This window comes from Daphnia pulex, chromosome 4 (genome assembly GCF_021134715.1).
Source record: "Daphnia pulex isolate KAP4 chromosome 4, ASM2113471v1".
NCBI lineage: Eukaryota > Metazoa > Arthropoda > Branchiopoda > Diplostraca > Daphniidae > Daphnia > Daphnia pulex.
In genome coordinates, this window is record NC_060020.1 from 2,156,322 (window position 1) to 2,182,762 (window position 26,441).

At 42.4% G+C, this 26,441-nt stretch overlaps 3 protein-coding genes and 1 long non-coding RNA gene across 4 annotated transcripts; 1 reads left to right on the plus strand and 3 right to left on the minus strand.

The window, feature by feature from the left end:
• Window positions 1-1,519: 1,519 nt before the first annotated feature.
• Window positions 1,520-3,190, minus strand: LOC124191904 (isoaspartyl peptidase/L-asparaginase-like). Its single transcript, XM_046584943.1, has 5 exons — window positions 2,608-3,190; window positions 2,320-2,545; window positions 2,126-2,260; window positions 1,948-2,060; window positions 1,520-1,881 (listed from the first exon to the last, which is right to left on the minus strand). Exons 1-5 carry the CDS (start codon window positions 2,879-2,881, stop codon window positions 1,676-1,678), a joined length of 954 nt encoding a protein of 317 aa, XP_046440899.1. The 5' UTR covers window positions 2,882-3,190; the 3' UTR covers window positions 1,520-1,675.
• A 344-nt stretch (window positions 3,191-3,534) lies between these two features.
• On the minus strand, window positions 3,535-4,459 carry LOC124192898. Its single transcript, XR_006873922.1, has 2 exons — window positions 4,194-4,459; window positions 3,535-4,102 (listed from the first exon to the last, which is right to left on the minus strand). It is a non-coding gene; the product is annotated as an uncharacterized LOC124192898 (long non-coding RNA).
• Window positions 4,460-4,908: 449 nt separating this feature from the next.
• On the minus strand, window positions 4,909-5,791 carry LOC124192896 (NPC intracellular cholesterol transporter 2 homolog a-like). The gene is made up of 5 exons (XM_046586445.1): window positions 5,628-5,791; window positions 5,419-5,523; window positions 5,291-5,354; window positions 5,104-5,218; window positions 4,909-5,027 (listed from the first exon to the last, which is right to left on the minus strand). The coding sequence occupies exons 1-5, from the start codon at window positions 5,695-5,697 to the stop codon at window positions 4,944-4,946; spliced, it is 438 nt and encodes a 145-aa protein (XP_046442401.1). The 5' UTR covers window positions 5,698-5,791; the 3' UTR covers window positions 4,909-4,943.
• A 4,700-nt stretch (window positions 5,792-10,491) lies between these two features.
• Window positions 10,492-26,436, plus strand: LOC124192888 (neuroendocrine convertase 2-like). The gene is made up of 13 exons (XM_046586434.1): window positions 10,492-11,217; window positions 13,718-13,822; window positions 16,430-16,585; window positions 18,892-19,000; window positions 19,367-19,404; window positions 19,474-19,550; window positions 21,171-21,259; window positions 22,165-22,553; window positions 23,732-23,832; window positions 23,907-24,140; window positions 24,215-24,379; window positions 24,804-24,921; window positions 24,999-26,436. Exons 1-13 carry the CDS (start codon window positions 10,960-10,962, stop codon window positions 25,170-25,172), a joined length of 2,013 nt encoding a protein of 670 aa, XP_046442390.1. The 5' UTR covers window positions 10,492-10,959; the 3' UTR covers window positions 25,173-26,436.
• The last annotated feature ends 5 nt before the right edge of the window (window positions 26,437-26,441 follow it).

The following is a 26,441-nucleotide window of genomic DNA, read 5'->3' on the forward strand; positions in this document are numbered from 1 at the left end:
ATTATGCGCACTTCCCATCAGCAAGTTTAAGCGCCTGAACGCCGCTCATGACGAATCGTCAAATATTTATCTGAATAGGCTTCTTTTGACAGATAACATTATTCGGTTATATTTCAAACTATACAGCCAGATTTCAACGTTTAGTATTGCGGTAGTATTGCATCTCACCAACAGTAAAAAAATATGTATAATTATTAATTAATCTCAAAATAAAAAATTTCAATAATGAATTAAGGCAAGTTTCGTGCAAATGTCGTAAGTCAAGATGAAAAAAAAAGCGTCGAAGACAAGATATATAGCATGCGAAAATGTTACGAAATCAATTACAAATTACCTAACAAGTTCCCCAACATCGTTTCCAACAGTGAATTTTTAAGAGTTCGATAAGAGGTGTGTAAGTATCAAAGTTCGATGCTTTAGTCATCAAAAAGTACCGGTAGGCGCCCTATCTAAAATGCATCGTAGAGACGTACACTCTTCAAACTTGAAAGCTTCAAAAGCCGCTGTCCCCCCCCCCCCACCAACTTACATTCCACATTCTACAAAAAAAATTGTTAGTCGCATAGTAAAGAGTTAACGTCTCATTCGTTTGTGTTTAACAGGCTTATTCTAGGTACAAAAATTTAAAATAATCAGCGACGGTTTTCTCTTGTTCAAGCGTTTCGATCGAGTGCGGTCGCGCAGTTCTTACATGCAGAATAGCTTCTTCTGGTTTTAATTGTTTAAATCTCACAAGATAGCACGCAAGTAGGGTTCCAGTCCTCCCAATCCCAGCACGGCAGTGAACCGCAACACCCTGCGATAGCGTTGCGGACATTTTAGAGGCCTTTAATCCAACTAAGTTTGACTTCAAAATTTAAATGAATAATTCGAGTACCTCTTTTTTTTCCAAAGCCTTCTCACAAATTGAAATGAACTGTTGAACCTGCTCCAACGTGAAAGTGCAGTAATCATCAACACAAATGTTAATGCCAATTAATGCCGGAACTTCTTCCACGCGTGGTTTCGATTCTTTGGTCAAAGTAACGAGATATCGAATGCCTTGATTGGCAAGAAATTCCAAATCTTCGCGCTTATCAGGGAAAGCCAAGGCGGCAATCTTACCATCCTCCAACCACGAGAAATTCCGTGGAGTTGACGAGTCCATTGCAAACAGACACAACCAGTTCTTTCAACCACTTATTTTGTTCTAACTACCAATCTGATACTTGATAGTTGATACATGGCTAAAAATCACGGTTAGGAGTCTTAGGACCGTATCCCGGGATACGGGTACCTTCAACCTTGATGAATATCTAAGTAGGGAATCGACCGACAGAGCCTTTAGTCGATTTCTTTGATCTGAAGGCCGCCTAGTTATCAGTCCATTCTAAAACCACATGTAACACAAGGCCATTCGAAATGTTAATATTTTTGTCTAAAACAAACACTGCCATATTAAGACGGCAAATTCAACGAAAGCATGTGCTTAAAATTGACACATGACTATACAACTTCAAGGCCACAGTAAACGAAAAGATATTTTTTTCCACTATATTAATTTCCCGATTTCACAATAGGAATTTAAAAAAGAAAGGGAAACTGAGCCCAGCCCTGAATTCCACCACGTACCTAAATTGTCTGGGTAATTTTGCACTAACTTTAGTTGTCAAAGGCAGATGATGGCAGCTATTCTTCACGACATCATTTCCGTGTTGTGTTCATTTGGGTCGAGGCCCCATGATAAGACATTCGCCTTGGCGATTGCCCACGCCATACGTTCCGTGGTGAAGTGAAAAGCAGCTTCACCGGAAGCGCTTATGCAAATTGCACCGCCTGCTCCCTTTACCCTTGAATTCATAAATTGAAGGGATTGTTCGACAGCATTTTGAGCGTTCATTCCTAATAGCACATGAACAAAATTTACCGTATTTATCTGCTACATTTCAATACATTGTAAATTCTTACCATTTTCCATCAAACAGATTACGTGTTTAGCTAAACATATCTTTATAATAGACTCCCCATGACCAGTACAGGACACGCCGCCAATTTCATCGATTGCAAAGGTTCCGCTACCTGAAAATCATTATTAAAAATGCATTGAGCAACAATTCTAAAAATTAATCGCCAGGATCACGTAGCTATTAGAGGGCTGTCTCCAACTCGACCCACCCTTTTACCAGTGATGCCGCCAGTTGATGTAGCTGCAGCAATTCGACCATTACAATCCATAACAACAGCCCCAACCGTGTCATGTCCGATCGTCAACGAGTTGATTCTAAAATATGAATTATTATCATCTAATTTCCAACAGTTCATAAAATGTCAAATACTCACTGGTTGTTAAACAAAGAATCGACAGCACTTTTATACTTTTGAAATGTTTTCCACTCTTCCAGACAATCTTCAGTAATTAGAGTTGATGGATCCACACTAGGCACATCACATTCTTTGGCAAACATATTTGCTCCTTCCCCCACAAGCAAGCAGTGATCGGTTTTTTCCATAACCATTCTAGCCAAACTAATTGGGTTATTGATGTTAGTCACTGCAGCAATTGCTCCTAGAAAAATTAAAATACTTTAACACAGAATGAAAAAGATGTAAGATGTAAGACGTACATACCAGCTTTAAGGGAAGTGCCATCCATAATAGAAGCATCCATTTCAATCTCCCCGGCAGCATTTAAACATGATCCTTTCCCAGCATCAAAGACGGGTTCATTTTCAAGAAGAATCACAGCAGCTTCAACAGCATCAAGAGCTGAGCCACCATTTTTCACAATTTCATAAGCCTTTCTAGCAGCCAATTTGACCCCATTTCTGCTAGCATCACAAATTTTTTCTGGAATCGCCCAGGCCCCTCCATGAATCACTACAACAGGTTCTACTTTACTCATGACAAAAAAAAAATGTAGATGAGTTTTAAACAGTTGACTTAATCAGATTTGGACAACAATTCAATTTCCTTCTGAGTTGCTAGTAACTTGTTGGCGAGTCTCTCTCTTCGGTGTTTAAGCCAATCAATCCGCCAACTTTTCAGTTTGTAGCCAACAAATACGCCACATAAAAAGGTTAAAACACAGACTACTTTATTAGTGCTGTCCCCCATCGATCCGGTTATCTCACGAGGTACGAAATACGAGACGAATTTTTATGTAATGTAAACAAGTTTTTTGTGAAGTGAAGATTAGCAGACGACAAAAGCGTCTGTCTGCATTCATGACAACCTACAGTATTTTTGAATTTAAGTCAGTGTCAAACTAGAAACTACAATAAAAATTTAATTTAATTTAAATAAAACTGCAATTAAAGGCACAAAATTAGTCAAATAAATTAAAATTTTATTGATGATTTCATTTCTCTGACTCTTTTGCCTTTTTTCAGAGAATAAAAAGGCGCAGCTAAAGTAATGTCTGCGCAGCTGAAATATAATAGAATTTCGCCACTGTTGGTGAGAAAAATTTGCAATTAAAAAATCATTACTTTTTTCTGTTTGAGCACCCGGAAGTTTTCTTTAAAAAAGCATGAAGACATTTGAAGTACACATAAATTTGACGAAGGTAGTATATATTGCGCGTCAAACGGACATGGCAACTCGAATACAATTTCAAAAGTTTAGTTGAAAATTTACCTCATTATTCAATGCTCTATCATATGTATTATATTCTTTAACACTATACATAAGCAGGTAAGATGACAGTCATTGCACTAATGCACTATCCTTTGGATTCCCGAGTTCAGCTTATTGTAAAACGACTACAAGATAAATGGTCTACAACATTTTCGTCGGCTTGGGTTTAGACATCTTAATGGAAACCAGTTTAGTTGATGACATAGAATTGATTTCCATCGTTACTTGAGCCCTTTCCACCAAACTTAAGTGTACGTTGGCTAACACTTTTTCCAGACCATTGATCCCAGACTTGGATCCCCTGTGAATTCTGACCAACATAAATCGCAACGTGACCACAAGGACGCGGTCTGTTACAATTACTCCCGACGTAACGATTTCCATTTGTGAAAGATGCTATTCCCGTACCGTATGGTATATTTCTATTATTTTTCACTTGTACTCCTCTTCTCCACGACGAAGTGTGACGATGATCTCCCGAACACGTCTATAATTAAGACTTCTTAATTAATAAGTGTGTTGTAAGTAGGCGTCTAGGCGAAGAAAAAATTGACAAATAAATAGAAGAAAGTGTTCACCTTATAAAAGGATACGCATTCACCTCGGTTTCCACCAAATTGATCGGATACGTCATAACCTTGATAAGACCCTGGATTACGACAAATACCTCCGAAGCCTAGCTCGATTAAGGCTAGCAATACAAACGTAAAAGTGAATAACTTCATCGACGAGCCCATCGTGATAATTTCAATCACAAAGAGAACTGGAATTAATCGAGACAGAAATGGAAGACGGAATAACAGCGCTAAGAACCAAGTCTGACTGACATCCAATTTTATTTTTCGCCATAGCTTTTATATGCAAGTTCACCAGAAAGTTGCTATGAATTCGATGGTTTCCATTCGCGGACTGTTTAGTCTGCGTTGTTCTGCGTGGTCATCAGTTCATATGGTGTATCTTCATCTGATAACATTTCAACCACTGACTAATACTGAGATTACGCAATGGAAAATCCGCGAAAGTTGATACCATTTCAAAGAGAGAAACAGATAATTTCGTGACGACGTGACGCCTTTATCACACGCTAAATGGGAAACCCGACGCGATGAATTCTTAGAAAATAATTCAATCTCAATAACACGAAAGAAAAACAAAAGGAAATTGTTCTTTTTCAAATTGAATTACCATCAAGCCTCACATTTATATATATTAAGTGTAGTTTGCTAGTAAAACAGCACTGATTACTGCATTTAATTTCACGATGATTTATTCATTTGGATTTTAGTTTTCTTTTTAAATCCACAATTTTGTTTGTAGAGATACAAAATTTAAAGAAGAGTGACAGTAACTTCGAAGCAGACGATAGGACCGTCGTTATCATTACGGAGGGTCCAGATTGCCTTTGCGTTCACCTACAAACAAGTTTCGAATGATTGAAAGAACTAAAAACTAAAAAAAGAACGATATTTCTTTGGCGGCAATAATTACCGAAGGGAAGGCAGGGGATAAGACCAGAACAGTTGCCATGGTAATAGGTTCGGCCACTGCCACTGGGCAATCACCAACTTTCACATCTTCGCAAGCAGGAGGGAACTGACCGGGCCTACACATCAATCACATGTCTGTTAATGAAAAAGCTCTTTGAAATCGACATTGCGTCTAATTAACAGCTCACCAAGGGAGAGTTGCTCCGCTGATGACGCCTTTAACATCGGTCGTCAGTGTGTTGGATGGATCAACTGAATAAAAGTCAACCGTTAGTCGGTCAATATATAAAAATATTATCGACTATTTTGAACACACCAGCTGTGAAGTCGTACTCGACGGTCACGTTAGTTCCACGGTAGACGATGCAAGGCAAGGCATTGCAACCCGGGACACGCACAGCGGTCAGTGCGGCGGTCGATCCTGAATCGTGCGAAGAAAGCCAAATCAATTAAAAATGGAGAAATTTCCTCTCAACTATGATCCTTGGCGTGAAAAACAAAACAATAATGATCTCAAAGAATTACCGCAATCCCTGTAAGGTGTGGCCGAGACGGCGACGAAGAGGAGAGCACAAGCGATGGCTACTTTCAACATTTCGGCCGTTTTTTTTCGAGTTGCTGCAACGAATGAAGTGACTAAAGGGAAAAAACGGACGCCTTTTTATATGGCGTCTCTTACTATTTCGCGATGTAAACCCTATCATCGCCTCCGTCATTGAGATGGCCAGTCTGGCGGCCGTGTTCTATCAGTAAACCCCAACAAAGAACATCGATAAGAAGGCGGAATGGATGTCATTCGATTCGTGTTTCTATCACAGAGTCCATAGGTTACACACGCCAGACAAAATCCAAGTCAATATCTTGAACAGGTTGCCAGCAGTTGCCTGCTGATCCCCCAACTATTTGTTTATCGATTCAGGAACCAGAAGGTAAGTAAGTCATGGCTAAAGTTCTAGCATCTCCATTATTGAGTTGTTTTCGTAACTTTGAGCTGCGCAAGCCTCTGCCACCTTTGCAGATAAGTTAAAAATTGATGTCAGTCTGAGAGAATCTCAATAATGACGTACTCGACAAAATCTTATCTCTTCCGCGTCTATAAGCTTTTGATTTTAAAATTAACGCCGTTGGACGCGGAAATGGAAAGAGTCAAATTCAATTTTGTTTGAACTTTTATTTTCTACGTGTCACCGTCAATCAAAAATAGAACCAGATGCAACGGTTACACAAACTACCGTCCCTTAACTTCTTTTCGGCTTAAAAATTTCCCCGTTTTTTAAAGGTGTTGTATTGGGAATACTATTGAATTCTGCTTTTGTTAGGATACAAATCGATACAAGTTCCATTAAAAGCCCCTTTTCACATAGTTGCAGCATTTTAGGCCAGTTCTGACGCTGAACGGAGGTATACATAAACGCCAAATTGTTCTGAATTTCTGGGAATAGCAGCCATTGCCACAATGGCCGCAATACAGAATGATGCGGGCTAGATAGTCAAAAGTACACATCTGTCCATATTCAGTCGGTTATGGCGCAGCGGCAAAAAGTGAAACGGATTTTGGAATCTATTCTTTGTTCAAAAAATAAAAATTCGAGAGATGCCAAAGTTCGCCAGCGAAAGAGCAGCAACAGAGATCGATTAAAAGTTCAACAGCTGATTACATGAACTGCATTATCAGTCTCATTCTATTACGTCCTGGTAAAGTTTGAATAACTACCGATCGTTCATTTCTAGAAATAAACTTCCCACTTGGTGAATTTAAAAAAAAAATTGCCCCTTTTCTTTATATTTTAAAATGTCATCTGATTTATCTCCATTGTCGGATCGATGAAAGATTCGCAGTAGATGAAAAAGATGGGCACGCTGCGCGAGAGTTTAATCATTCTCAAAAACTTTCTCCGCTTTCATCAAATTGAATGATTTGACCTGACTTGTACCCCGTTGATTGAAAAGGCGAAGAAATGTCTGAAAAGATCCAGCAGTCTGAAAGTTGAAACCGGTCACATTGAATGGAAATAACGGGGAGAAAAAAAAAAGGCTTTGGCTGTAGACATTTTCTGGCCGTCTCCTTTTGTATGACGCGGACAAGAAGGAGTCAATCATGCATGTGGCCCTGTCCGGCATATAGATTCGATTAGTTCTAGACGGGAAAGGCCCGCATACCGACCAAATGCTGAACGACTTTTCTTCCTTTTTTTTGCCCAGCTATCCACCGACGTGTTCTACTATACACGGATGGAGCGCCTAATTGAGAATGCATCATTAATTCATTACATCCCTCAGCAGCAGCAGCAACTGTGTTCATTCTAGAGTCTGACGCATTTCTCTTCTCAACATTTCTCCGAACAGCAAAATTCAATTGTCAATATAATTTTCTTTCAACAAGTTTGAGAATAAAAATAAACAGGTCAATATCAGATACGAGTGCGTGGGCAAAAAAAGAAGGCCGATAGCCAAGAGTTACGTCAAGAAAAAGAAAATGCAGCAATGGATTTATAGATCGTCGCAGTGGTAATGATAACAAAGTTGCACGGGCGTCGTCCCTGTTTATCTTTAAATATGCAGGGGGGGGACTTGGCCTCTTTCTAAACAACCCGCTGGGTGAGTGCCATATAGAGTCGAAGCTCGGATCCCCGTCAGCCTTATTATTATTGCCACAGCAGCAGACCATATCGATAAATCATTACCGTTCAGTGTGTGTTGTTCACGCTGTGTATACGCCAGCCTTCTTTCCTATACTGCCGCCTGATAATGGAGTGTGTGCAAGATAGGGATGTAAGTAGAGAAAACGCGCATTATATTGCGTTCTATATATCGCGCAATCTATACGCTATACAGCGCGCTGTACATCTAAGGCTATATGGGGCCCCCCCCAAATCGATACCAGGCCGAGAGGCCTTGATTGTATAGTCTAGTCAGTACATTGACGACGACACAACTCGGAAACAGCAGCAGCAGCGGCTGCAGCGGTAGAGATATCCGCCATTACCACACGCAGTAGGCACTAGCACGTCAATACCATTCTACTACTACTACTTCTAGTTTTCTACTCTACTGAGAAAACATGGCTCTTGTGTTCAGATTATTCTATGGGCCAACATTTCTTTTCAATCGAATCACTATCGATTCCTCCTAGCAGCAACAAAAACACTACAGTATATTCCTAGAAGGAAATCAATCTCCCTCAAGACACTCGATCCATATGAAAAACCCGAAAAAACCTTATTAAGCTCAGAATACATAAGAAAAAATAAGAAACCAAAGTTTTTCGCAGCATTCAAAAGTTCTCACGGTCCCCAGATTAAATTTTCTCGACCACTCGCAATCTTTTTATTTTTACTTTTAAAAATAGTCGGAGCAGTTTAGAACCCTCCCTGAAGGCATGGAAGGCCCCAAGTTTTCGAATCAACTATTAAAACAGTCAGACTTCTAAAATAACTCTTTTTTTGATTCACGAGCTTTTATTTTATTTATGCTATATCTCTCCATCTCTTTCCCGCACCTCATTTGGATTCCAGCTCTTTTATGTACATCCATTATCCTGGTGAAATGCACGTGCGGTGTGTGGTACGTATATAAACTCTATATGGAGGCGCATAGGTTATATTCACCAGCAGTCAGGGAGAATTGCAATAAGACACACATACTAGTGGATGGACTCGGCTGGCGCGCTAAGGCCGAGTGTCTCGGGAAGCTCGGGAATGGATAAGTGGATGGGAGGAGGCAAAGCGGGGGTAAAAAGGGAGGTTGAGAAATCAATGCCGTGACGTCAACGGTGACGTCGGTCGTGCAAACAGTAGAGACACAAGTTACCCATAGGAGGAGGCTCTAAGTGCAGGAGGAGCGGCCAGCAAACCTCTCGAGGCGGGGTGTCACTCTGTGTGTGCCCACAGTATAGTTGCTTTGGAAAAACTTTTATCCCCCAGTTCTTTAGAGCCTAGTCTGCTCTAGACGTTTGTCGATTTTCAAAAACCGTGTTCACTTCTCCGTGTGTGTGTGTGTCGATTATCCGCGTGGATATCAGACGGGGTTTTTCACGGTAACCAGGGCTATTAAACATTTACGAGGGCAGCAGCAGCAGATCCTCCATAAATTAGAGCCACCCGCATTCGAGACGGTCTTTTTTTTGTTCACTGTACACACTACGCTGCACAGTCTAGATTGACATGATAGATTTGTATTCATGTTTAGTCAGTAGTAGCAGAGACGAGTTGTTGTGCTGCAATGAACCTGCTGCTGCGCCACTATAATTTCGTGGCAGCCCCATATGACAGCCGTGCTCGTCATGGCGACTGGTCTACTCCCTGACGACTTTATACTCGGTACAGCAGCACCTTTTCCCGTAGATGGATCATTCAGATAATCAGCTGAATAGTATATCCGAATATATGACACTCGACGTCAGAAAAAGGAGCTGCTACCACGGCAGCAGCAATGGCTTTGTTGTTGTGTAGGGTTCACAAAATAAAATAAAAGGAAGTACGCCGTTAGTCGACTCATTATATACGTTGGGAGAGGAAAGTTTCTTCGCCATTTGCGCTGACGCAAGCAGAAATTAAGGACAAGCATCAGAGATCATCGCAAATGTATAAGTAATCGCTGGTCGACGTTTGTGATTAGCAGCTCTATATCGATGATGATGCCGGTTCTCTGAATCTCCCATCGTTTTCCGATCGACCGGCATCGATCGATCGTCAAACTCGTCGCCTATAGCAGACAGGCACCACATCATTAGGCCTTACCAAAAAACAACAACAAACAACCAAAGTATAGACAACAACCAACGAGCAAGAGACAATCAGAGTGTGTAATCCGCTGTAGTGCGGGGATAAAGCTTCGTGTAGAAACGCAGTATTTTCAAAATAAGTCTGTACTAATTAAGAGAGAATTAAGGGCCCACAAAATTAATTGGATCATCTAAATAGTCAGCATGTAATAGTTTACAAAGAATTTAAATGTTTTTGGGGTTCTCCAATTTCTTGGAACTCTCAAATGGTTGGTTTGTCCGTGATTTAAAAGTATTCAGGTCAACTGTGTTATCTACAGTGTTGTGGATGCAGTTGGCACAAATGCAATAATTGATCCTCGTCGCATCACAGAGGTTTTAGCCAACTCGGTTGGCCAGCCCAGCAGCCTCAATCAAAGGATCTAGTCTCGCGGGGCGGGACGGCCAGGGCTGCCGGCGTGATGCTTCGCAGTCTATTGTATTTTTTTAAAAAGAAAATGGGGGAAAAAAAAAACAAGGGACTCGGAAAAGCATGAACCACTGGGAGCAGGCGCAAAAGACACCCATCGTTCAAGAGGAGGATCCCAGTAGGAGCGACATTAGGAAACAAGTCCCTCCCCATTGGATGCCGCCCCCTTTTTCGGCTAACACGTCATCCAGTGTGTAGTGGTGTAACCCGGAGTGAATCCAAGTCAAAGACTTCATTCCCTTTTTCTCCGTTGGACCGGCAGCTCGTGCGTTTCAAAGGCGGCCGTCCTATTCGGCTGTGTCAAGAGACCACAGTCAGCAGACCGGACCCCCCCACCTCAAAAGTCCAAGATACCAGCAAGAAAAGGGGTGGTATATCTTGAGGTCCGTTCTGTTCTTTTAAAAAAACAAACAATATCCCAGTGCGATCCAAAAGTGACGATCGATTCCGTTCTGTTTGGGGTTTATTGGCTATTTTCGATTGGGGCGACAGATTCGGATGGTGAAAAAGAGAAACACGCGTTTTGAAAAATTCCGCCAATTCGTTCCAGAAGTCGAAGAGGACGTCGGTTGATTCGCTCAGAGGCCAGCAACTTGTCAGAAAGTCGAGACAACAAAACGGGTGGTAACATTCCAACCGTCCGCGAGGTTTCCAATCCGCGGGCCATGTTAAGAGCGACCTCACGCTCCTGCAAGGCCGGGACGTCGCCGTCAGTCTGCTGCACTCTACTGCTGGCCAGCTTGACCGTCGTCCTGGTCACTGTCGCATCATCTTCAGCCCCACCGCCAGCCACCGCTAGCCGATTCGGTTCATCCCTGCCCCAAGTCTTTACCAACTCGTTTCTAGTCAAGCTCCGCGGCGTACAGGATCGACAGCAGGCTGACTTGATAGCTCGCCGCAATGGATTCGAAAACTGGGGATCGGTAAATATTATCAAATCTTTCTTTACTATCTAAACTATCGATTAGATTCCCCTCTGCAAAATGCGGCTAGAATGTCTTTCTAATAAATCGACGAGATTGTGAATGGAAAATGTTGAATCCGGTTGAATCAACAACATCGATCCTGATGTTGGTGGACGGGTTGTAGCTCCTCCCTCGGCTCTCTGCAGCACTAAAAGTTGTATATCTCAGCCCCGTGTTCTCCATCCCTTTTTTTCTCTCTCTCGTCTTCTCCACCCCACCCAAAACCTTCTTCCGCTCTCTTATCTTCTCTTCTCATATTGCTTCCTCCCCACCATCGATCCACGCGAGACCATCAGAGTGTGAACGGCGCAATAGACGCGAGAAACACACACCCGACACACGACGCCATCTTTCTTTTCTCGCGACGTTCCGCTGCTCCTAATACTGCACATTTGCTTGGGTACAATAGACGCAAGGAGCATTGTGGTCCTCCCAGGATCCTTCGTTTCATCCTGGCTGCAGCACTGTGACATTCACCGCAAACAAAAACATCCCTTCCCCAAAAAAAGAGGGTGTGTATATACATGTACATGAGGGTGGCGTACCAAATCGAACACCACCGTCACCACTGCAAAATCAATAACTCATTTCCCGCATCCAGTTACAGAAAGCAACGGAAACGGTACATTGTATATAGCACGAGAAAAAAGAAATAGAAAGCAGTTTCGGCACCCAGTAATAGGTAATACTATAAGTGCTACTAAGGTGTGCAATACGAAGCTCGAATCTCTCGCCTTATATTCCCTAGTAACACTACGACCATATCGAAAAATCGATGCATCGGCTCCTTATTCTCTACTGCGCCCAAAAGATGAAGGAAAATGGCTTTCGGTTTCGCCTCCCAACGCGTCATATGCTGACGGACAGGACACATATCCCAACGATTGATCTCAATCCCCCGCACCAATAGCTGTCACACACTATATAACATTAGAGAGCACAGATGTTTTGCTCACTCTCCAGACGCTACATAAAATTGCACCATCATTGAAGCGAGTAATCAAACTTTATACGTTATGGGAGTCGCACGCAACAGTTCAAAGTTCTCCACGTAAATATATGGGCCTATATACACACAGCAGCACGTATATACATCCACTGAGAGAACCGAATCCAGTCGGGAGAAATCGATACGGGAACACAACAGTCGTGCACCCCCCAAAAAACAAACAAACAAAAACCATTGGGTCGTTCTTTTTCTTCTTTTTACTTTCTTATCTATTTGATTCCATCAGCCACTGCTGCTGGTCTTTTTTCTCTCGCGAAAATATAACCTGATAGATAGTATAGTGGCCTGTCTGGTTGATTTGTTGGTGGCTATAAAGAACACGGGGTCAGCCCTTGAGCCTCTTATTGAATGTGGGCCGCTCATAGGCCTACATAGTCACGCTGCTGGAATATAACTGTGGGATGTGGGTGATTGAAAAGACTATCTAGTTCAGTCAAGACCATCAGTCGCCGCTGCCGCCGTGCTCCGTTAACCCGATCACATCGGACACGGCGGCAAAACAAATTGAGCGTCATCTGGTCTTGACCTCGATTTTCGACCGATGTAACCATTTTGGCCTGGCCAATGTTCGACTCGCGCAGTGATTTGCTGTGCGTGTTTGGCAATATTCCTTTTTTCTACTTGGCGTGATAAGCTTTCCAATGGCCACCAGATTACAGTCATCGAACAACTACCGAAATAAGGGACCGATAAAGATATAACGTGACTGGCGATATATTTCTTCCGATGAACAGAAACGTCAAAGAAAAGTGTGAGCAGCAATTATGCGGATGTTGGAAAAAACAATTCTTCCCTTTCATATGCGTGGGTTTGTTCCGCCTACGGGATGCGTGCTTCCCCCCGTGAGCACGGCAGGAAAAAGCAGCGTGGGTGGGGACGAGGGGGTTCATGTGCATTAATCCCGATGACGAAGTCTTGATGACTGCATGCACTTGAGTCTTGAATAAATAAAGTCAGACAAAGTCATCGCCTACAGCACGAACGAGTTGAGACCTCCAGATTAAAAGGCATCTGATCAAAAATGCAATCCCCCTCGATAACAAGTCGATAAGCTTCGTGAGCAGCTTCTCCCGAAAAAACAAATTCCTTCCCTCGCAACAGATTACTTAATTCAGGTGACAACATTTAACCTCCAAGACATTTACTCGTCGAAGCAAACCAGATCGAACAAGTTATTAGCGCTGACCTTTTGATTATTGCGATCAATCTTCTCTCCCGTCTTTAGCCTTCCGGTGGTGAAGGCAATCGAACGAACATCCTGCAAGCGACCCCTAGCAACGACCTAGAAATATCCCAATAATCTAGTAACAATTTCGCCGACCATTTCCTTCCGAGAAATTCGAATATACACGACTGTCGTGCGCAGTTCATTGTTCCGTTTGACCGTGGCTACAAAAATTGTAATACATTCAAATGTCTCTTTTTGTTCTGCTTTTTCTTTCGTTGCAGGTTATCGGCTCCGATCACGATTACCACTTTGTGCACCATGCTCTGCCACACGCACGGACCAAACGCAGCGTGTTGCACACCCGCCAACTCAAAGCCGACCCACTGGTGAGTAGTATGCGCCATGCCATTTTTACCAGACTTCACTCTTTTATCCAGTTTTGCCTAGCTGCTGCATGCATCTATGTATATATAGACATGGACCACCACTCTCTTTTTTGTTTTGTTAACTTTGTTTCTATGCCGTCGCATTCTAATGTGTTTTTATCCCTCCATTCCCCAAATATGCCGCCATTTCTTTTGATATTTTTTTTTCGCCCGGTACCTTTTACACTTTTATTTTGTTCTTTTGTGGCAATTCCACTCACACACAAAAAAAAAACCTTTCAAAAGCTTTTTATCGATCCAACAAGTTGCTGTCTCTCTTATTATTAGAGACGAGAAAAGATTGAGACTGGCCTAAGACTATTTGCATGCAGGTAGGCTACATCAATCTCTTTCAAGCTTTGCCAATATAGGCCTTAACTCGCAAATACTCCCCCGCCAAAAAAAGTGAATTTCCAATAAATAAGCAGAGTATAAGACAGTACCTTTGACGCACGACATTGAAAGAAAGATTTAGTAAAGATTTTCTGAGATAAAAACGGAAGCCAAAAAAAAAGAACAGGAAAAAGCGATTATAATTCATTTTCCGTTATTGCCCCTCTCTTTGCTGCAGTCTGGATGCCGAAATCGGTCCAACAAGAATGTTCAATTCTCCCCGAAGGACATTGACAAGTTGAAAGATTTCATTAGTAGCTATAGAGGAGAGAGAGTCGGTGACGAAATAGCAAGGGAAGATATAAGTAGAGTCGACTTTGAAAGACGGTACAACGAAACGGTATTAACCATTCATTGAGCACAAACAAGGCCACAACTGTAAGCGACGGCATTCGTCTCCATTATGTAACTAGTCGCCCATTTTTCCTCGACTAATCCCGTCGAGTACTCATTCTTTTCCGGCATAACCTTCATTTTTCATCCGCATTTATATATTCCATCAACAACTTGGAAATAAAAAAACCCTCCCACAGATTTATGTCCTTGTATTGCAGCTCAGTTTTGTCTAGTCAATGTCGTCTAGGAGAGTGCATCCAATATCACCAAGGCCGCACAAACGATCGAAGCAATTGGAAAAGAAACACCAATTGACCTATTTTCAGCCCACTTATATTCCTTTTAACCGTTACTGTGTACCGTCAGGCCAATATCTTTATCAAATTGTCCCTTATTTTTTCTTCCAAGTTCCATCGTTCACGCAAGTTCACCCGCCCTCACCCCAGATGGAATCAAAAATAGACAAAAAATGAAAGAAATATAATAAAATAAAAATTCTGAAAGACAAACAGATCATACTTTTTTCAATCGCGATGCTGCTGCGCAGTTATATAAGAACTACCCGCTTTAGAGTTATCTCCGGAATCCCTTGATCCCGACTCGCAGAGAATGGAGAGTTTTTGAAGTAGCTTCAAAGCTTCGACCAACACACAGCGGATCGATCGAGATGCGACGTATATCAACGACTTGGGTTGCTCCTCCAGTTTCCCCATCGACGGATGCGGATGCGGCAGCAGCCAAATCAATTTTGAGAAGAAGAGAAACCATAGATATGCGAGACACAATTCAATTTTGAGAAACAGGAAAGAGGAGCAGCAACCGTTTCCAATTTCCAACTACGAAGGATACGTTAAAGAGTACGTCCAATAGAATTGTATGACTTACATTGACTATAGCCGACAATGTACGTTCAAAAACAAGTTATTGGAGGGCTGCTGAATGAAGAAGGAACTTTGGACGTCATCGGGTTCTCTTTTATCTTTGCTAACCGGTCACGCAAACATGATTGGACAATTGATGTTGGCGCCACGATCCCCGCCCGTTAAGTTGATTTTTTCCTCGTCGTATATAGTTCAAGTAAAATGTCAAGTGGTTCCTGCTGCTGCGCACACAGCTCGCCAGACTGCTATAAAACGAGCCTCCTCACGGTCGCAATTTAGCCGTTAGCCCTTTTCAGGTGCTCTCGTGGAATGCTTTCATGTCAAGACGCTCACAAACCGATCGAATCCGCACGCGAAGATTGGCTTATTTCCCGTACGCAAGAGCTTCTCTCTCCTAGATAAATTCCAATTCCTCGAAACTTTCCCCAGGCTTTAAACCTCGACTTTCATCTCTCTCTTCGTCGTTTGACTTTCCAATGAAACTGCGTTTGTCGAGGGGCGTGTCGTCGCTGTCAAGGGAGACCGACTCTCGGCGCATTTATAAACGACGACCGTAATGACCCTGGCACATTCACGATCCCCTGTTTGACGTCGGAAATAGAACCAAAGGCCTTCGAGTGAATGATTCAGACATGAATGCAATTAAACATAGCCTCCTGCATTGTACATTTCTTTCCTTGTCACTAGAAGCACCGGGACAGACGCGTACGAATTTCACAATGATCAATGCAAGAGATGCTTAAAGGATTACATGCTTTAACGTGCCAACAAACAGCAATTATTTACCGTGGAGACCGCGTTCAGCGTTGCACGAAAAGGTCAAAGAACGTTTCAAGGGAATAAAATGAACATCTAACCCGTTCGTCGTGCTGGCGTCTCTGCAAACAATTTGAAAATGTTTCCGGATTGTTGGCAAAATGCTCATCTTGTTACACATTCGTTTCTATTATGTACGCAGATTCACAGCGCCGTTCAGCAAGTAGGTTTCCGTCGGTTCAAGCGCGGCTACAAGAAACCATCGGCGACGCCCATCGACCCGGCCGCAGCCATCGCCGCAGCAGCCAAAGAGCACAGAGATCCAACCGATCCCTACTTCACATATCAATGGTATCTGGTAAGTGAACACACACACGCAAACGGAAGTGAACAGCTAGAATCTTGAAACCGGTTTCCCCTTTGTTGTGATTTGCAATGGGGGGGGGGGAAACTCTGTTGGTCCTTTGTGTCAATACGAAACCAACTTAAACCTGATAAGCAAACAAGAGCTACATATATAGGCTTTGTTCGTTGCCAGTTAAAATGAGGTACGCGCGGGAGAATGATCGAGGTTGCGTGAAGACGGGCTCTATAATGAAGTTCGTGTTTTTTATTGCCTCGGAACTAACTACGCGTTTTCCACCCCTTATTTGTCACGCCGTTATTGTTGCTTTGACAAAAATATGTAACGTGAAGAACGGCAACAACGATGCAAGCATTTTTATGATTGCGTTTGTTCGAGAGCACACAAGACGATGACAAGCTCCGACGAGGCAATTTCACTCTTCATCAAAAGTTATCAGGACTTATTTAGGCCGTAAAAGTGCCTGATCATCATCGACGGGGAATATATAATAATAGCAACAATAAGCAATTAGGCAACCATCGAGTCTCCTCGTCGTCATTTCTAATTAGGTTGTCGAGTCACAAAAGATTCTCATATCCGTTCGCTGGATATATTATGCGACCATATAATCCCGCTCTCTCTCTCTCTCTCCATATGGCGGCAGGCATTATAATATAGCGGCGCACACAGGGCAGCCGGCAGCAGCACCGGGAAGGACGCAATATTGATCGGGAGTTGGTAAGGGAACAGCACGGAGGTCGGTCGTATCGTGGTGAAACAGAAGGGCAAGTTTGAACGACCAAAAAAAGAAAGAGAGCGGCTGAAAACTCGAGTGACACGCCTGTCATATAATTTCTCTGCTGTTTAAACAGTTTGTCGACTTATATACGTGATCCAGAGATAAGATGTCGCGTCGCGGGATTCAAAATGAAATGGTCTCTGCCCTTCTATGTACGCAACACCCGTTACTCGATATACACTCTTCTACTGAAAAGCTGCCGAGAGAACGACGCTAGATACTTTGATTCTTATTACAGTCTCCTATAGCCCTGCATAGATTAAATTTACGCACTTTTGAGCAAACAACGAGCTGGATGCGACAAGTTATGAAAGATTCTTTCTGGGAAAGCGATATAGATGAAAACAAGATGAAATTATTTCCACCGTTGCTTAACGTCCCGTGAAAGGTTACAAGGAATTCTAAACAGTAGATGAATGCAGACACAGATTGGAAACCGCAAATAGATCAATTGATGCGTTTAAATATTTTTTTTTAAAGAAAATTGAAGACACAATGGGCGACCATGACGGGAAAATAGTAAAATCAATTTCAAAATGGCGTTCGACTTTGATGAGCAGGAGAGCAGAATGACAAGTTTGTGCCGCCTCCGTCAAGTTCAGACAGTCTGTCGACTGTTCCAATTAAAAAAAAAAAGTCCGTACCTTTAAAAGTTGCCATAGAAAGCGACCGGTCTTTACCTAGAATTCCGTACCGCAATTAGTTTCAACTTCCGGAACAGTTCAGTCGGTATATAAAAGAGATTGGAAGACATTTCCAGATCCCCGAGTTTATATATTTTTCCTATATATATTTGTTTGCTGCGCTTCCTCCAACACAGCTGCGAAACAGACTTTATTGCTTTTTCCGTCAGTCGCCCACTCGATGGCACGCATGACTGGCTCCTGTCAAAACGAATATCTTGGGTGAAGTTGAATTGATTGAAATGCAAAAACCAATGATGTAGCTACGCGATGCAAATTGAAAGCTTCGATTAAACAGCGCTGGGATTGAAAAAACGATTTCAATTAGAAGTTAAACCAGAGCCCACCTAAAGTTTATATGTGTACGTGATATACATATATACAGCCAAATAGATTGCCTTCGACTGCACGCTCTCGTCAACTCAGCCGGCCCTGATTGCGAGAGAGTAGTCTTGTGCAGCATACTTGTACACACACACAAAATATATATATATGTAGCGGGAAGTTTGTTGTAGACTCTTGTACGTGCCTCTCTGTCAACAAGTAACATCTAAACTAATGATGAGTATTCGCCGTTGCTCGCAAATTGGAACTCTGTATCGCATTTGATGTCGTCCCTAAGCCGGGAATTCAGATGGCATAGCATTCGTTGCCAAGGGCTCTTGGGTGCAAAGGGAAAATCGTACGTGATGTTGCCAACATTTCCCGTTTATCCGGGAAATCAAAAAAAGAGATTTCTTGGTGCTCATTGCTCGGCACAGTCCAACCGTGCAGAAGTTGGAAATCCCGAAATCAAATTATTAACAACAGTAATTGTATTTTGCTCCCCCCGACAGAAAAATACTGGACAGAATGGAGGCAAACCTCGACTAGATTTGAATGTAGAAGCGGCTTGGGCTCAAGGAGTTACTGGCAAAAATGTCACAACGGCTATTATGGATGACGGTAAGTGGCCCCCAATTCTCATTCTTGATCCCATAGTGCCGTAAGTGCATTGTGACCTTTTCAAAAAGCCCATGAGAAATGACTTTCAGCTGTAATCAAACTGGAATGGCAATTCACATATCCCTTTTTATTTTTATTTTCCCGGGAGACAAAAGAGCCAGTGCATTTCGTGCATCTCCAGTGACGCAGTTATATTGTGCGCTCTCCAGGGCTATTGAGAGACCGGCCACTTAATTTAAAAGATCACATGACTGAAAAACGATATTCTACAATCAGGCTTCAAATAGACTGGCCTGATTCTAGATCAAACATTTGTATCCGATTGCATAATTAATATTTCCTTTTGTCAAAAATTACGACGCACAGGTGTGGACTACATGCACCCGGATCTCCGAAACAATTACGTAAGGTTCTTAAACGTTACACGATATTCCAAATTAAAAACAACACATATTTCTTGTCGGAAATTTTAGAACGCCAAAGCCAGCTACGATTTTAGCAGCAACGATCCATTCCCCTATCCAAGATACACCGACGATTGGTTCAACAGGTAATTTGTTTTTAGGCAATTTCGATTCATTGACGTAGTAGCATCGACCCGCTATAGTATTACAATTAGAAATAGCAAGCGACAAGGTAAATCATCTGAAAGGAAACGCAATATTTTCTGATTCCGACAAAAAAGGTGACTCTACCTGTGCGTGGCACGAGGCTACGTGCGTCACCGCCCGGAAACACCTACCCCCCCTAGTCGAGATTGCACTCACGCCGCCATTATATTGGTGCAGACTCTATTCTTCTTGTGGGACTATGTACTTCTGCCCTTTCATACACACCAACCGTCATTACCGAGCCCATGTTGGAGCGGTACAGAGTGTAATACCATACCACAGATACACTGTAACAAGAGAGAAATGTAACCTCAGTCTATATGAACTTGCAAGGCCAGTACACAAGCTCAGAAGCTAGCCCATATCGATTCCCCCCATAGTCTGTAACGACTGCGAGATCGTGAATGATTCAATGGGAAAATCTATTACAGATGCGTTCTGCTCCGTCGGTCCTGTTGACATTCATTTCAATGATAAATTCAGTTCGCTTCCCTTTGAACTTTCCAAGTCCGGGAGCTCAAATATTGACTCGAGCCAGTTCATGAATGTATACTTGTGTTAAAAGTTTCATTCCAATGTAATTGCCTTTTTTCTTGCGGCGCACTTTGAACTCTAAACGCAACTTTAGAAAGGGGAGAAGGTGTCAAGTCCTATGCATTTGCTTCGCATTTAATACCCACTCGGCGGTTTGTTTCCCATTATGAAAATTCAATCAAGATGCAACCTTTTCTCAGCACCTCAATGGTCGATTTATTCTAGCCACATCAGTCAGCTGTCTGCTAGCTCCATGTGTATAGAACGAACAAAGATAGAGACACCCTACCGAGAATCTACATTTGCTTTTAATAGAATAAAGTCGCTAGTTCCAACGCTTGGCGTGCACAATTAACAACTCGGTAGCTTGCGGGGGTTCTTCGTTCTTTTCTCACACATCAAAGTTAACTAACTTGTATGCGTGTTCACCACCCCCATTCCTACTTCCAGGGATTATATCCAACGCCTTTCTCCCGTTGGGTTTCCTTTTACTTGTATTAAAATAACAAACCGGAGAAAATCTAAAATTCCACAAATCCCAAGTCCTCGATTCGTTTTCCCCGAAAGAGTTTGCCGTGATTTTTCTTTTACCATTTCCAAATTGGCATCGCCGAGAATGTTCTGAGCGATAGTAAAAATAAAAAGTGTCTAAAGAAACGTCAACTAATGTAGTCCATCAACAGACGTCACAGGCCATTCCCACACATCTTAAATCCCGATCTTTCCCCTTTTATGAGGTGCCCTCGCATCCCTTTCACGCAACAATGGGCCCAGTCAAGAGGATTATAGACGCTGCCGTTTCATCCCAGCTAAAGTTGTCCCGAGTCCCATGTTGACATGTTATTGACCAACGTCTGTGCCCCTCGATATATAGACTGTTTATCTCGAGTCATCCCAGCGAACCGATTCCTCGAATCTCAACTCAAAACTTCTGCGCTTACGACTAGTACAACTAGTGTGTTAGTGATTTCAAGTTAGCCGTAAACTAATACTCGTGTGTGTTGACGCTTTTCTTTTTTCTGTAGCCATGGAACCCGTTGCGCTGGAGAGGTGTCTGCCGCCCGTGACAACCAGGTGTGTGGCGTCGGCGTCGCCTACGATTCCAAAGTGGCAGGTAAGCAACAATCTTCTCCCAATTCGTGACAAGAACCAGTTTCCCATATCCAACTCGGCAAATAGCAACCGGCCGAGAAACCCGACCGTCGACTGAGCCCCAGTAACGGACAAGATGATTGTAAATCTCAAAAATTTCGAGTTGTAACTCAGCCAACGGCTTGATTAATCAGCTATCAAAGATGGGACGAAGCTCACGAAACCTTGATATTTTATGAACGATTATATTGAACACGATGACGCATTCGCAAAAATAGAATACCCGACACTAAAAATATCGTAAATAAAACAATTCACAAACAACGAAGAAAAAGACGTAACCGAGCTCAAGCGACTATAAACGCAGCATGTCGGCGAAACTTTTACCTGAACACTTGACAAATAAATTGTTTTCCCTCTAGCTTATTTCGAAACCTGCAACTTTTACGTGACGCTATAAAAGAAAAGTAGTTTGGGTGACGATGACTGAACGACATGTTTCTACCAGAAGGCACAAAAGGCGAAGGAGAAATAAACTTGCTCAGTATAAGCAGTTAATAACGCGCAAGGTTGTGTCAAACATGTTCAATATTGTTTTACTCCCAGCTCAAAATTCGATAAAATTACTTCAATAAAAAAAAGAGGCGTAGGTAACCTTCCAACTTGTCGATCAAATTGACTCGTGACGTCAGCCAACTGAAGAGTTGATAGACAAGATGATTGAAACAAGCGGGACGCATAGACCGTCCAGGATCCGCCATGGTTTACATCGGTCCGTCAGATGACAGCAGCAGTCTTTGACAACTTATCGATCGTCTCGTTTTATCTCTCGGCCATAAAAAAAAACACTGGGGGGGGGGGGGATGCAAGGGACGCAAAAGGTTTTATATTAAACTAGCATTTTTCTTTCATACCAAAAAATAAAAGGAATCCGAATGCTGGATCAGCCCTATATGACGGACCTGATTGAAGCAAACTCGATGGGTCACGAACCGCACTTGATTGACATCTACAGCGCATCTTGGGGCCCTACGGACGACGGTAAAACAGTGGACGGCCCACGAAACGCCACCATGAGGGCCATTGTTCGAGGAGTCAACGAAGGTCGTCGCGGACTGGGCAACATCTACGTGTGGGCTAGCGGCGACGGCGGTTCCGACGACGATTGCAATTGCGATGGATACGCGGCTTCAATGTGGACAATATCCATCAATTCGGCAATCAACGACGGGCAGAACGCCCATTACGACGAGAGCTGTTCTTCCACCTTGGCTTCGACATTCAGCAACGGTGCCAAAGATCCAAACACCGGAGTCGTAAGTTCGCAATAACTCGTTGTATTTTCGCTCTCTTTTTTTTTTCTGGCCACCTTTGTTGACTGTTTATTTATGATTATTGGTTCGTTCAATGAGGGAGATAAAGCTCATTAAGCAAGAGTTACGGATATAGTCAGGGGCATAGACGCTCTAAAGTAAATCAAGTGACATTGATGGTGATCCCTGGCTTTTTTTAGTTTAAAAAAGATGACGTTAGTGTCGTATTTTTTACAACAATTCCCTTGATTAAATGTCAAAAATCCAGAATTCACGAGCTTAATAAGCGAAAAATGAGACGGGATTCCAAAATCGCCGAAATTGTTGGGCCCACATATTGAAACTGTTTATCAACATGTCGGAATGAAACTAAATTCTGGTTCAGAATGACTCAAAGAAAATGCCGATTTACGTTTGCCATTTTCTCTTTCATCAAACTTAACCAGTCAAGCGTATTCTAGCTTGCGCAATATCAACAGAAAAGAATAGACAGCAATTTGATTATTCTCCCGAGAATAATAATAAAAAAGTAGGATGATGAACAAACATGTCATGGATAGAGATGAGTACAACAAGACAATCAAAAAATAGGTCGTCGCCATGAATGAGATAAATCCATTGACTATTTGGCGTGATTGAAAACCGTCATCAACATTCATCAGCGAATGAAGAGACGAACGGAAATAAAGAAAGTAATCAAGACCTGCCTTGTCGAGAGAGTCGATAAGGCGGTTCCGCCACTGCTCACTACGTGCAGCGGTAATTGGAAGCCAAGAGGAAGTCGAAGTAAAACGAGTAAAACACTAAATGGACGGAGATTGAGAGAAAATGTCGCAAGATCCTGTGTACTCGATTGTGCGTTTAGTCCTGATTGCTGAGCTAGTGCCAGCCCCCTAGTTGTTCCCGGAAAAGGCGATATTCCCACTTGCTTTCTCTAGCCATGTTACCTTAAGCCACACTCTAAAGCCTGCACTCTCTTTTCGCATCGACTGGCAAGCCAAATTATCGCGTAAACGAGCTAGGTTGCTGTGACATAAGAAATAAATGGTGGGCGTCATTTTACCGAGAAATTTTCTTGGACGTCGAAAAAGGTTCCAAGGAAACTTGTGTCGTGCATGAACGTAATAAAAAAAGAAATATGTACTCTATAATAAAAACGAGGTTTCTACTTGACAAAACAGGCCACCACCGACTTGTACGGTAAATGCACGAAAACGCATTCGGGAACTTCGGCAGCCGCACCGGAAGCTGCTGGCGTATTCGCTCTCGCTTTGGAAGCCAAGTAAATGAAATCAAAAACTTACCTTTTTAGCAGCGTCGTGATGGTGCATTCATGTTGTTTCTTTTTCTCGCCAGTCCGTCGTTGACGTGGAGGGACATCCAGCACTTGACTGTGTTGACATCTAAACGCAATTCCCTCTTCGATGCCAAGCGTCGATTCGAATGGACCATGAACGGCGTGGGCTTGGAGTTCAATCACCTCTTCGGTTTCGGCGTCCTGGATGCTGGCTCGATGGTCACGTTGGCTAAAGCATGGCGATCGGTTCCAGCCCGTTTTCATTGTCAAGGTGGCGCCATGATGCAACCCAAGTAAAAATTTTTCTGAAGCACACACTATGAAACTAAATTTCACTAAAAACGAATTTCTTTTTTGCACATTTCAGACCAATCCCGACCAACGGCTCTCTGATTTTGACACTAGACACACGTTCTTGCCAAGGAAGTGAAACTGAAGTTGATTATCTGGAACACGTTCAGGCCGTTATCAGCCTAAACACGACACGTCGAGGCGAAGTCGAGATGTTTCTGACTTCACCTATGGGAACGAGGTAAATCAATACGTCTACGTGATCCGACAGTCAGCAAGACAATGACGATAACTGAGAGGGGGGTTGTACTTAATTGTAATATTTAGAGGAGGGGAAACGAAAAGAACAACAGAGGAAAGGAAGGGCAAGAAAAAAACAAAATTCCATGTAAATTTTTCCAATTTTTGTTTCATTTCGCCCCCTACCTCTTTACTGCCAAAATGTATAAATATCTTACCCTACCTCTCGTGTAGGGAAGAGTAACATTTCGAATTTTAGAAAAATGACTTTCTTTTGTAAATTTTCTCATTTTTAGTTTCATTTTGTATTTTTCCGCCCCTATTTTCTTCCAAGTCTCTTACCTTACCTCTCGTGTAGGGAAGAAAAAAATTTCGAATTTAGATGTGCAATATTCAAAATTATGTAAATTTCGCTTGCATCACAGATCCATGATTCTGAGCCGCCGACCGAATGATGATGACAGCCGCGATGGATTCACCAAATGGCCGTTCATGACTACGCACACATGGGGCGAGGACCCTCGTGGGCGTTGGACATTGGAGGTAAAAACTCGTGGATTTGTTTGCTCAACTAATTCATTCCCATAAAAAAAAACACGTTCTATATTGATTTGTGGTAGGTCCGTTTCAATTCCCCTACTGGCGCCAAGCAGAGCGGTTGGCTACGTGAATGGACTCTGATGCTTCACGGGACACGGGACGCTCCTTACGTCGGTCTCCCAGCTGGTGATAAACATTCCAAACTAGCTATAGTCAAGAAAGCCCACGAAGAACGTAAGAAGGCTCGCAAATAGATTCGGACAAATTAATTAAACAAAAGAAGTGAAGCAGTAAACCACCAAAACTTGAAAAAAATCCAAACAAAAACAAATCCCAACAAAAACAAATTCACCTCTCCCTCCCATATACTCTTTAAAAAAAAAAAATACGGAAGAAAACGCAACAACCAGGGACGATCTTGCTCCTCTTCTTTTCCTCTCTTTCTCTATCGATTTCCTTTCCACCATATCGACGTTGAGCTTTCCGTTCGAATTTCTGAGTTTATGGCATTGTTATACATCTCTTTCATTCTCCTCGGTAAATGTCCTATCGTAAACTTCACCACGAAATGCTACTATATTGCAATTATTACATGTTATGCTGTCAAATCTGATTAATACCTACCAAACTTCTTCACAATTCCCCGACTCGGCTCCTTATTGACGCGTGATCATTTATATCGGGACTGGCGAATTCTCGGAAGGCTGCTGCTGCTTCTCCATTACCCAACACACACGAAAAAATACAAAAAAACTTAAATTCCTCGACTCCTCCTTCCTTTCGAATTCGAAAAAGAACTACTACTACTACTATATGAAAATCTTGTTGGAAACATGACAAGGGGGAAAATTGTTTGTCAGCGAGGGCAGTGTTCCTGTATCATTATGTCTTAAATTCTTTCTTACCTTCCCGTTTTCTGTTTGCCGGATTGTTACGATATACCCTCAACCGGCGTTCTCTTATTATATAGCTTTGTATCTTACATGTTAATTATAGGGTCGATGGAGCTGATTTTTTTCCCCTTTGATCTTCACCTCATTTTTTTTTTCCAGTTGACTCCTGTGTTAATTCGGGTGTCAAAAGATCAAACTGAGTATTCAAACAACTTTATCTTATTATTATCTCACGTGAACGTTCCCAAATACGAAGATATATAAAATCTAGCTTCGATTCTACTGACGTTACTTACTGGGTAGTATTAAGTCATTGAACTGCGAGATGGACGACAAATCGTGGGGGAATGCGTTCATCGTGTCCTGGTAACTTTTCCTTTCTCTCCAACTTATATTTCCGTTTTCTTGTTCGCGGTTCATCGATCGAAGATCATTTCCCAGTGGGAATCGTACCAGCTACTATCACAACACAAAAGTACTACATTCCCTTTGCCCCCGCATCAGCCTCTTTTGTTGGGTTTCTTTTCTTTTCATAACTTTCTATTCTTCCTTTTATGTTACTTTGCTGTAGGTAACAATGAGAAAAGAGTCTATAATCGAATACAAAGTAACATATATAGCTGTATCAAG